Source organism: Portunus trituberculatus, chromosome 20, assembly GCF_017591435.1.
Source record: "Portunus trituberculatus isolate SZX2019 chromosome 20, ASM1759143v1, whole genome shotgun sequence".
In the NCBI taxonomy this organism is placed as follows: Eukaryota; Metazoa; Arthropoda; class Malacostraca; order Decapoda; family Portunidae; genus Portunus; species Portunus trituberculatus.
Window position 1 is genome coordinate 12,946,352 of NC_059274.1, and position 12,487 is coordinate 12,958,838.

General features: G+C 44.0%; 1 protein-coding gene across 6 annotated transcripts in view; it reads left to right on the forward strand.

Annotated features, from left to right (window-relative positions):
• LOC123506530 (potassium voltage-gated channel protein Shaw-like) overlaps positions 1 to 12,487 on the forward strand; it is a 227,625-nt gene that overhangs the window by 194,614 nt on the left and 20,524 nt on the right. The window contains exons 1-2 of one of the 6 annotated variants that reach the window (XM_045258687.1): positions 8,597 to 9,526; positions 10,683 to 10,882. In XM_045258687.1, the coding sequence (XP_045114622.1) occupies positions 10,823 to 10,882 (60 nt within the window). In that variant the 5' untranslated portion in view covers positions 8,597 to 9,526; positions 10,683 to 10,822. Of the gene's footprint in view, positions 1 to 8,596; positions 9,527 to 10,682; positions 10,883 to 12,487 lie in introns of those variants that run through there. The other 5 variants (XM_045258685.1, XM_045258688.1, XM_045258690.1 and 2 more) reach the window with 5 other exon arrangements.

Genomic DNA, 12,487 nt, shown 5'->3' on the forward strand with positions numbered 1-12,487 from the left:
ATAACAAAGCCTTCAGCACTAATGCTCGTCTAGACAACCTCTGCAGAGAAGGAGTTCGATTCGTAAATCTATGGAATGACTTCTACAACCAGAGAATATTATTTAATAATGATGGTTTACATCTTAACGAAATCGGATCGGCGCGGCTCGGCCGTCTATTTCACGACGCTGTTGTTGCTCACCTGGCAAAAAACGCGAGCCAACTAGCACGGCCAGGGACAACGTAAATAGTAATGTTAATGCTGACACGGCCCCATCTACTCAAAATTTTGTCAAGTTTTGCTTTGTAAATGCTCGCAGTATCAGAAATAAATTTCAGGATCTTGAAGAAATCGTTTCCATGGAGGAATATGATGTTATCGGCGTAACGGAATCGTGGATTGATACAGTAAACAGAGACTTTTTGGCCGAATTTTCAATACCCGGGTACAGTTTATTCAGTTGTGAAAGAAACGAAAGAGAGGAGGCGGGTGCTCCTGTACGTTAAAACTAATCTTCACCCAATTGCAAAATCCACCACGAAAATAGCTAATATAAATGCGTCATTCATTCAGCTTAACCTCCAGTCCCGCAAAATCGTAATTGGTATTATTTATAGACCTCCAAGTCAGTCAACGGCAGTAGACAACCAACTTTATGAACAGATAGCTGAAATCTGTTGTGAAAACGAAACCGTAATCTTTGGTGACTTCAATCTTCCTATACGTAGATGGGGCGATCCTTTAAACTCACATACAGGACTCAGTTTATACGCGAACTTGCTCGAAAGCAGCCTTTATCAATTAGTAGAACAGCCGACAAGAGGAGAAAATATTTTAGACCTTGTCTTAACTACGAATGAAAACATTGTCGGAAATGTAAAAGTAGGACCTGAGTTCAGTAGCAGTGACCACCGGGTGATTACTTTCAGTATTCAAGAAAATAAATCTATAATAAAGGAAAGTAAAGAAAAAGTACCTGACTATCAAAGGGCCAACTATAGAAAACTTAGAAACATTCTTGCGCAAAGCGATTGGAGTGAGCTCTCGGGAAACATAAGTATTAACGAAGCATGGCTAATATTTACATCCAATCTTAACAAAGCAGTAGATGCATCTGTTCCACTACGAAATAGGCGCTCGATCGTTAACTCAAAACCGAAGTGGTGGAATACGGAAATAAAAAATAGCCTCCTTGCTAAGAAACGCGCATTTCAGAAATATAAGCTCACTCAAATAAACAGTGATAAGATAGAACACGACCGATTACGCCGAAATACCAAAGCACTCATCAAGAGAAGTAAGAAAAACCTCGAGCTTCACATTGCAAATTCCAGTAAGTCTAATCCCAAGGAATTTTTCAGCTACATTAGAAAGAAAAAGACCTTACCATCAGTAATAGGCCCATTAAAAATGCAAAACGGCGAGTACACTGAAAACGATACCATGATGGCAAATATCTTAAATAACTACTTCTCAACCGTATTCACAGAAGAAGTTAACTTAGAACAACAGCCGACTCCTCGCATTCAAAGTAATAACGTCTTTCTGAATACGTGCACATTTGAAGAAAACGAAATTTTGCAAGCGATCAGTAAAATTAAAATAAACAAAACGCCGGGCCCTGATAGAATTTCTCCAAGGATATTAAAAGAGGCTAAAAATGAATTAGCTAAACCACTTTCGATACTGTTTGGTAAATCGTTAAATACTGGAAAAGTACCCGACGAATGGAAACTCGCAAACGTTACACCTATATTTAAAAAAAAAAGGTAATAAGTCTGAAGCTCAAAATTATAGACCGATAAGCCTCACATCGGTGGTAGGTAAACTAATGGAATCACTTATACGAGACAAAACGGTAGCATTCCTCGAAAGTAATAACATCATCAAGGACTCTCAACACGGATAATCTGTTCGACGACACTAGGGCAGTTGATATAATTTATTTAGATTTTCAAAAAGCCTTCGATAAGGTTCCCCACAAACGCCTCATCAATAAACTAAAAGCTCACGGTATAACTGGCGATTTCGTTACATGGATCGAAGACTGGCTATCGGGCCGTGAACAGCGTGTAGTAATAAACGGTAAATCGGTAAATCGTAAGAATGGACCAGCGTAAGTAGTGGCGTTCCTCAGGGATCAGTCTTGGGACCGATTCTTTTTATCATATATATAAACGATATCGAGGAAAATATTAACTGTAAAGTATCAAAATTCGCGGATGATACAAAAATTGCCAACAGGGCAGACTCAGTAACTCAGCGTCAACTTTTACAGAACGATTTAGATACCCTCGTCGAATGGTCTAAAACGTGGCTGATGAATTTCAATTTTGACAAATGTCATGTTCTACATATTGGAAATAGTAATCCACGAGCGAACTACACAATGGGGAATGCTTCCATAAAGAGCGTACAGAGAGAAAAAGATCTTGGCGTTGTAATATCGGCTGACCTCAAACAAAGTAATCAATGCACCGAAGTTGTGAAAATCGCAAATAAATTAGTCGGCTTTATCGGAAGATCATTCACATTCAAAACGGAAGAGATAATATTAACTTTATATAATTCGCTCGTACGCCCGCACCTTGAATATAACGTACAATTTTGGTCACCCTATTATAAGAAAGACATTGAAAAATTAGAAAGAATACAGCGTCGATTAACTAAAATGGTTCCAAGATTACGTAATAAACCATACGAGGAACGACTTAAAGAACTAAATTTATTTACTCTTTCCAAACGTCGATTACGAGGGACCTTATCACACTCTTCAAAATTTTTAAGGGATTTACGAATATGAATCCTGATAACTTCCTAACGCTTGACCGGTCAAATTTCACCAGAAACAACGGTTTCAAGGTAATAGGAAAGCGATTTAAAACAAACGAAGCCAAACATTTTTCTTTAATCGCATTATCAATATTTGGAACGGTTTGCCATCGAACGTAGTTGATTCAGGTACTATTGAGACATTCAAAATTCGTCTTGACAAATATTTCGAAACTAATCCCCGGTTGTCACTGTTTATCTCCGAGTAATTTGCGCCGTCCATAAAGAAATATGCCTCAGATCGTGAATTGCGGGTGTTTCGCGAATACACTTACCCTCCTTACACGACACAGACAGCCCCGAGTTAACGGTCACTACTACTACTCTCGACCTGTGACGGGCTGTGGAAAGTCAGGAGCCCTGACAGTAGTGATCATCATCGGGAATTAAAGTACCAGGGTCACTGCTGCAGGGGTAACCATGTAGTGTGCGGCGCCCTTAGTGGGAAGTACACTTTACAGTGGACTGAACGGAGCTGGGGCCTGATTGACTGCTGCCTCCTTGAAAGCGCCAGGCAAGGCTGCCGCACCACCTCTTGACCTCTACACTGTGTCCACATTTACATTACACTATACTATACTTACACTCACAGATAACCCTGAGTTAACGGTCACTACTCCCACTTTCGACCTGTGACGGGTTGTGTTTGTCTAGGGCCCTGTTAATTTTTATCACCATCAGGACAACCAGGGATCAATGTTGCAGGGGAAATCAGTGTACGGCGTCCCTCAAGGGAAAGTACGCTTACTCAGTGGAGTGAACGGAGCTGGGGCCTGATTGACTGCTGCCTTCCTTGAAAGCGCCAGGCAAGGCTGCCGCACCACCCTCCGACATCCACACTGTGACTCCACCCACACGCACATTCACCACACTACATAACCGTCAAGCACCTACATAGTCCCCACAAACAAGAGTAGACGTAGATTACAACTTCTTTCTCTATCCTCTAAAATCCATTTGGTTTTTCAATACCACATGGTGCCTTTCCTTTTCCGGCCGGCTTCGGCTGGTGGGATGGGTGGGTGGGAGGAGCCTTCTGCTTTGCTGTCCTGTCTCTCACACTGTGTAGTTAGTATAGAATAGTTAACCAAGCAGCCTAGTAAGGACCCCAGGGTCTGTTGTTGCTTGGTCTTTCCTTTGTATTCCTTTGTATTCCTCCTCCTCCTCCTCCTCCTCCTTTGATCTCTCACTTATATCTCCTCTTATCTTCTCCGTGACCTGATCCTCACCACGCCTCATCCCTTGACTCTCTTATCTCTCCTCCTGCTCCTCCTCCTCCTCCTCCTCCTCCTCCTCCTCCTCCTCCTCCTCCTCCTCCTCCTCCTCCTCCTCCTCCGTCCCCCATTTGTACTCTTCTCTTTCATCCTTCAGGCTTTATCTATCTCTTTTACTTCTTCTCTCTCACTAATGGTTTTTCAAATGTCTTGATGTTCCTGTTCCCTTCTTCTTTTGTCTTAGTTTGTGTATTTCTCTCTCTCTCTCTCTCTCTCTCTCTCTCTCTCTCTCTCTCTCTCTCTCTCTCTCTCTCTCTCTCTCTCTCTCTCTCTCTCTCTCTCTCTCGGTTCATACGTGTTTTTCTTTCCTTTTCTTTTTTTTCTTTATTATGTTGTCAAAAAAAATCTGGACTTCACTATTTTCTTAATTTTGTGTTTCTTTATTTTTTTCTTTCCTCATCTTCAATTTTCGTTTTACATTGGAGAAGATCAAGTCTGTTTTTTTTTTTTTTTAATCACTGTTGCGAATTTGGAATTTTTCATCTCTCCTCCTCCTCCTCCTCCTCCTCCATTTTTCATTTTTTCATCGAAGAATTTTCCGTTACGTATTTTTTTTCGCTTCCTTTCCTTATCACTACCTTCCTTCCTCCTCCCGGCCTCCCCCCCGCCCCTCTCCTCCTTAACTCGCCTCCTCCCGTCCAATATCCTGTTCGCTGGACTTATTCTAAACTTCGATAGTAAAATTGATGGTTGGATGAGCCGCGCTACGTGTGGTAACGACCCAAGGTTATCATGGCAGACAGACAGACAGACAGAGATACGCAGGTTAGCAGGCAGACAGACAGATTAAGGTGGGCAGACAGACAGGCAGACAGACAGATTAAGGTGAACAGACAGATAGACACACAGACAGACAAAGATAGACAGCCAGACAAAGATACGCAGGTTTGCAGGCAGACAGATAGATTAAGGTGGACAGACAGACAGGCAGACAGACAAAGATAGACAGCCAGACAGACAGACACACAGACAAATTAAAGGTAAACAGGCAGACAGACAGATCAAAAGTAGACAGACAGACAGACAGATAGATAGGCAGAGTTAGACACGTTAGTTGACAGACAGACATATTAAAGTAGACAGACAGACAGACAGACAGACAGATCAAAGGTACACACACACACACACACACACACACACACACACACACACACACACACACACAAGATAAGTAGGTTAGCAAACAGAGAGACAGATTAAGGTAGACAGACAGACAGATAGACAAATAGACAGAGAAATACAAACAGACATAGACAAATTAGAAAGATAGACGGACAGACAAACAGACGGACAGACAAGCAAGGTGGGCAAACAGACAGACAGGTAGATAAACAAATAGACAGACAAACAAGATGAACAATTAGACAAACAATCAGTCAAACAAAATTACATGGGAACGGTGCTGGAAAACATAGACAGAGTAATCACAGACAGGATAAACTAACAGGACAGACAACAACAGACTGACAGACAAATAGAAGATGAGTCAGGAGTAAAGAAACTGACAGGGAAAGAGAGGCGAGTCACTGCATGATAATAGACAGTCCAATACAGGGTGACGCTGAGAGACAGATATTGCTTGATGAAATGACAGATATTGAGACGGACAGAAAGATAGGCTGGAGAGAGAGAGAGAGAGAGAGAGAGAGAGAGAGAGAGAGAGAGAGAGAGAGACAGACAGAGAGAGAGAAAGAGAGAGGGGGGGAAGTTTGATTATCTACAAAAATCTATATAATGAAATACAGAAAATTTGTTGGTTTATTTGAAGATTTTTAATTAAATTGACGAGAGAGAGAGAGAGAGAGAGAGAGAGAGAGAGAGAGAGAGAGAGAGAGAGAGAGAAAGTCTAACATAATCAAACTAATACAAGAGACCACCATGATAATAGAAAATAATAAAGAAAAATAAGAAGTAAATAAAAAAAAATTGAATAGAAAAAATAATCTCAAGACAAAATTGATTTGAACGAGAGAGAGAAAGAGAAGTGAAGGAAGAGAACGTGTGGGAAAGAGGGGAATAGAGAGTAATTAAAGCAAACTAGCTATTTTCTTTCACGATTACTGATAATGTCACGTGGACTGAAGTAAAGACATAATTTGGTAGTACTGGTAGTAGTAGTAGTTGTAGAAGTAGTAGTAGTAGTAGGGGCGGTAGTGGTGGTGGTGGTAATGGTGGTGATATTTCGAAACTATATTCTACATCTCCTCCTCCTCCTCCTCCTCCTCCTCCTCCTCCTCCTCCTCCTCCTCCTCCTCCTCTGTACACACACGTATCCACTCACGCACACGCTCTACTTCCACGCGTCTATATATTCACACAAAAGTCGTATAAATGTCTCCGCGCCTGCACACTCACGCACACACAGCCTCCACGCCCGCCCAAGTGGAGGTAATAAGGGAAGGAGTGGAGGGGGGAGGGGGGAGAGGGTGGAGGGAAGGCGGACATTGACCTCTACATTTTTTATTCATCTGGCTTGTGTTCGAAAAAATACGATTATACACATTATAATTATCGCCGTTTCATCCTCTCCCTCATCCCTTCCTCTTCCTCTTCCCCTTCCTGTTCCTCTTTCCGTCCCCTCCCACAAAGACGCCACGCCGGACCACCCAGCGCCCTTCTCTCTCTCTCTCTCTCTCTCTCTCTCTCTCTCTCTCTCTCTCTCTCTCTCTCTCTCTCTCTCTCTCTCTCTCTCTCTCTCTCTGCCGCCATCGTTTAGCACGCAGAGTTCCGCTTCTCATATTGCCTTGTCTCCCTCCAGCATTATTGCCACCACAATTTGGGACCGACAACACACGGTCAGGTTCATTGCAGCTCGACTCACATGCAGCACGGAGTGGCGAGTTGGTCCCAGGGCGCCTCGTAGCCTCTGAAGTAAAGACTGTAGGTGTTAGGTTCTGTAGTGTTTCTTATAACCGTTTATAGCTGGTTTACTTTTCCGTCGCCTCACTTCGCTGTTCGCTTTTAACTCGTTGTTCTTGCCTAGTCTTGAGTTGAGAAGTAAGGAATGTCAAGACTGTGGGTGTTTGGTTATGTAATCTTAGCATTTGTGCCTCGTATACTTTTCCTTCGCCTCATCCACTTATTCCCTTTTAATTCGCTGTTCTTGTCTGATTTTGAGTCGCGAAGTGTGGAAAGTCAAGGCGGTGTGTTTGGTTTTGTAGAGTTTTTCCCGTTATCATCTATGTTTGGTTTTCTTGTTTGGTTTTCCGTCGTCTCATCCGTTCTGCTGTTCACTTTTACCCCACTGTTCTGGTCTGGTCTTGAATTGAGAAGTGTAGAAAGTGAAGAGTGACTCTTTGGTTCTGCAGTCTTCCTTGTAATCGTTTACAGCTGGTTTTCTTGTTTGGTTTTCCGTCGCTTCATCCGTTCTACCGTCTACTTTTTCCCTGCTGTGCTTCCCCTATCTCCTTACCTTGAGTTTAAAAGCACGGGAAGTAAAGTCAAGGCTTGCGTGAGGTGCCTCCTGCAGCCAGCGCCTCCCTCGGGCCCAGGAAGCCTCTTTAAGGATAATGCAGAAGGAAGTGTAATTTATGGAATGCAATCGTTAATCTTACCTCGTGCGCGGTAATGTCGCTCCCCTGGTTTAGCGTGATGCTCCCCGGCAACCTGTTATGACTGCCGTAATTAACTACCGCAATAACATTATGCCGAGGTGAATATCATTATGGTTTTCCGTGCGTGGATCCCCAGCCGGTGGTGATCGTACAGCTCAGGTCTGGTGACGGCCAGCTCTATTCCACTGGTATGTGTGTGTGTCTGTGTGTGTGTGTGTGTGAGAGAGAGAGAGAGAGAGAGGTCGGTGTCAGCCATATGCTCAGACACTGTTTATCATTTTCAGTGCTATCGCATCAAGGTGGATAATTTGGAAGGTTACTCAAGCGTGGAGATCAGAGAGAGTGTGAGAAGAGCAGCGTCTTGCACAGGAACAGGAGACGTTGTGCGCTTATTTACTGTTTATTTGAGGAGTCTGCCGAAAAGCGTAACATTCTGAGGAAAATAACTCACACCTGCACCACGTATGACTCAATAGAATGTCGCAGTGGAGCAGAAAGCGATGATGAGAGATAACCCCTTTTTGCTACATCGTCACCTGCATCGTCAGCACCATTGCGGCCACGTGACTAACGCTGCTCCACGAAGACTGTTACTACGAAGAGACACAAGAGGGAAGGAATTGTCGGAAAGGCAGACGGGAAATGATGTCACCACCGGGAAGGATGAGGAAGGGGAAGCAGAGGAGGGAAATATTGAACTTTGGGATGACAGGAGGGAGAATCGACCAACTTTTTATGGGTGAGGCAGCATGCAGATGGGCGGTGCGAGGCTAAATAATTCACCTTTATCGCCTGAATATCTAGAGGGTTACGGATGACGTGCTTCTGGCGGCGGTAGTGATGGTAGTAGTGGTGGTGGTGGATGTTAAGTGTGTGTGTGTGTGTGTGTGTGTGTGTGTGTGTGGCGCAGTTTAGAGGAAGGCGTTGGAGTGTCGTTCTGTAGGGTTCAAAAGGGTTCAGAAGGTTTATCACGTAGGAAGAGTAAATAAACACACACACGCCTCTGTTTGTTATAAGAGGTGACTAAGGGGCATGATAAGGACGCCTCGATGACACACGCGCCTGAAATACTGAGGAAGGCGAGACGGGAGTGAGACGTAATCACCACCTTTGCCGCGCAGCTGGACTGAAAGTGTGATAAGCTGTGGCAGTGACACGCGCCAACTTAATCAATGAGGAAAGTACAGAAAGAAATTAATTAAGAAGAAGAAAAAAAAAAGGAGTAAAGTTGAGTGGTAGCGTTACAAGGGCGTGTCATGGGCGTCTTTTTGGTGTATGCTCAATTGGTTACTTGTGAGAAGGACGCGAGAAGAAATATTAGTACTTTACCCTGTGAGTATTAAAAAAAAGGAAGAAAAAAAATGAAGGAAAAAAGATAAATAAGATAAAGATGAGCAATGAGTCCCGGTTTATATTAGTTCAGATCCTCTGCCTGAAGCGACAAAGTTATTAAGACATCGGGGCCAAGCTGTCATTACCGGTGCTCAGAAAACAAGCCGCCGCACGCTGACCTGCCAAGCACACCTCCAAGAAGACGCATATGACGGCGTTTCTAATATTGGATTGTGCAGTGGGTGGGAGGAAAGGAGGGACGTGGCGGGGAGCCTGGGTGGAGGGCCAAGGGGTGTCGGTCTCCCCCTATTGTGGTGTACACAATAAAAGGCGACGCCACACACAATGAGGCAAGAGCTGGCCCACCTCTTGCCCACCGACAAAGGGCTAGATGGAGCGGGTGAGGTGGCAGGGCGGCTGGCGGCGCAGAAGGTGAAGGGATGCACTTCACCTCTCTTGGCGCGGGGCTCTCAGGCGGCACAGCGGCCCCGCATGCGCCCCGCGTCCCCCGCCCCGGGAGAACACCCCGTCCCTCTCCATTGTTGTGGTGATGGTGGTGGTTGCTACTGTTTTTGTTGTTGCTGCTGCTGCTGTTACTGCTGCTGCTATTCTTGGCTTATTGTTGCTGCTGCTAGTAGTAGTAGTAGTAGTAGTAGTAGTAGTAGTAAGCAGTAACAACAGCAAAAGTAGCAGTAACAGCAGCAGCAGCAGCAGCAGCCGCAACAGCAGCAGTAGTAGCAGTAGCAGTAGTAGTAGTAGTAGTAGTAGTAGTGGTGGTGGTGGAGTAGTAGTAGCACTACCAGTAACAGTAACAGTAGCAGTAGCAGAAGCAATAGCAGCAACAGCAAAAGTAACAACACCACCACCATCAGTAGTAGTAATAGTATACTAGTAGTTATAGTAATAGAAGTAGTAGTGTTAATATTGTTGTTGGTGGTGGTGGTAATGTTGTTGTTGTTGTTGTTGTTGTTGTTATTGTTGTCGTCGTCGTCGTCACAGGTGTTGTTATTGTTGTTGTTGTTGTTGTTGCTACAGCTGCTCCTGCTGCTGCTGCTGCTACGATTATTATCATTTTATTGTTATTGTTGATATTGTTATTATTATTACTATTATTATTCTATTATTATTATTATTATTATCATTATTATTATTATTATTATTATTATTATTATTATTATTATTATTATTAACACTATTATTATTATTATTAATTAACCGTAGTAGTAGTAGTAAGAGTAGCAGCAGCAGCGGCAACGGCAGCAACAACAACAACAATAAGAACACTACCACCACCACCACCACCACCACCAACAACAACAACAACAACAACAACAACAACAACAACAACAACAACATGCATCCCCTCCCGCATCCAGTCCTGTGAGGGAGTGGGCCTGTCCTTGCGTTGTTCTGAGCCTGTCTTTACTCCCCCTCTCCCTCCTCCTTCACCACTCACTCCCCGTCTCCCTCACCCTCCGTTCCCCCCACCGTCCCTTTCAGACCAGCCAGTCCGCCATAAGTTGTCAGCGAATACACGGGATGGATTAATTTTCTGTACTCTCCATTTTATTTATCGATTCTTTTTTTTTCTTTTTTTTTCGCTTGGGGAAGGAAAAGGAGTGGAAGTTTCCTTTAATCTCTTCCCTTCCTTGTTGAAATAAATGTCTGTTATGTTACTAATGTTCTTTTTCTGTGTTTTCCGTTCGCAGGAGGAGACAGGGCGGTGGGGGAGTAGCCAGGTCACCGCTACCTGACCCTCTCCTCCTCCCGCCACGCCCCCGCCGCCCACCGCCACCACGCCCACGCTGTCTCGCCCGCCCACCGCCCAGGCCCGCCCTCCCCTCCAGCCATGGACGCCGAGAACAGGGTGGTCCTCAATGTGGGCGGGATACGGCACGAGACTTACAAGGTGTGTGTGTGTGTGTGTGTGTTTCACTGTTTGATGTGCTGCAGTCTCTGACGAGACAGCCAGACGTTACCCTACGGAACGAGCTCAGAGCTCATTGTTTCCGATCTTGGGATAGGCCTGAGACCAGGCACACACCACACACCGGGACAACAAGGTCACAACTCCTCGATTTACATCCCGTACCTACTCACTGCTAAGTGAACAGGGGCTACACGTGAAAGGAGACACGCCCAAATATCTCCACCCGGCCGGGGAATCGAACCCCGGTCCTCTGGCTTGTGAAGCCAGCGCTCTAACCACTGAGCTACCGTGTGTGTGTGTGTGTGTGTGTGTGTGTGTGTGTGTGTATTCATATAACTAAGGCGATGGTAGAACAGGAGATAGATAAACTAAAGAAATTCAAGTCACCAGGACCTGATGAAGTATATCCAAGGGTTCTAAAGGAATGCAAGGAAGTCGTCAGCGAGCCTCTAGCGGTACTTTTTAGGATATCACTGGAGTCAGGTGAGGTACAGACAATGTGGAGAAAAGCTAATGTGGTTCCCATATTTAAGAAAAGGGATAAAGCCCTAACGTCTAATTACAGGCCTGTCAGCTTAACTTCAGTTGTGGGTAGATTAATGGAATCAATAATAGCGAAAAACATTAGGGAACACCTAGACAAACACGGCTTGATAAATCACGAACAACATGGATTTACGAAAGGGAAGTCGTGTCTTACCAACTTGTTGAGCTTTTATAGTAAGGTTTATGAGGCGGCAAATAAAGCTGAAAATTATGACATTCTATACTTAGATTTCAGTAAAGCCTTTGACAAGGTACCTCACCAGTGGCTTTTAAAAAAGGTTAAAGCACACGGTATAGAGGGTAGAATATAAGGCTGGATTAAAGCGTGGTTAGACGGCAGGCGACAAAGGGATTAATGGATCTAATTCCGAGTGGGGAGAAGTAGTTAGTGGGGTGCCACAGGGCTCAGTTTTAGGGCCATTATTATTTCTAATATATATCAACGACTTGGATAGTGGAATTATTAGTTATATCAGTAAATTTGCGGATGATACAAAGATAGGTAGATTAATTAGGTCCGATTCGGATGGCAAGGCTTTGCAGGCTGACTTGGATAGGATGAAAGAAAGGACAGATAGATGGCTAATGCAGTTCAATATTAACAAGTGCAGGGTACTGAGCGTGGGTAGAGATAATCCAAGCAATAGGTACACAATAGATAATTGGCACTAGGAAGTTCCAAGTATGAGAAAGATTTAGGAGTCATAGATAGCTCTGATCTCGGTACAAGGAAGCAATGTATCAAGGCCAGAAATAAGGTGAATAGAGTATTAGGTTTCATTTTTAGGAGTGTTAAAAGCAGGAGTCCTGAAGTAATACTAAAATTATACTTGGCGCTGGTCAGGCCACATCTTGACTATGCGGTACAATTCTGGTCCCCACATTACAGGAAGGACATAACTCTGTTGGAGTCAGTGGAAAGGAGAATTACTAAAAAAGATTCAAGGAATGAGGGATATTCCCTATGAAGAGAGACTGAAAAAAAAACTTAATCTGCATTCCTTAGAGAGACGTAGGTTAAGAGGAGACCTGATAGAA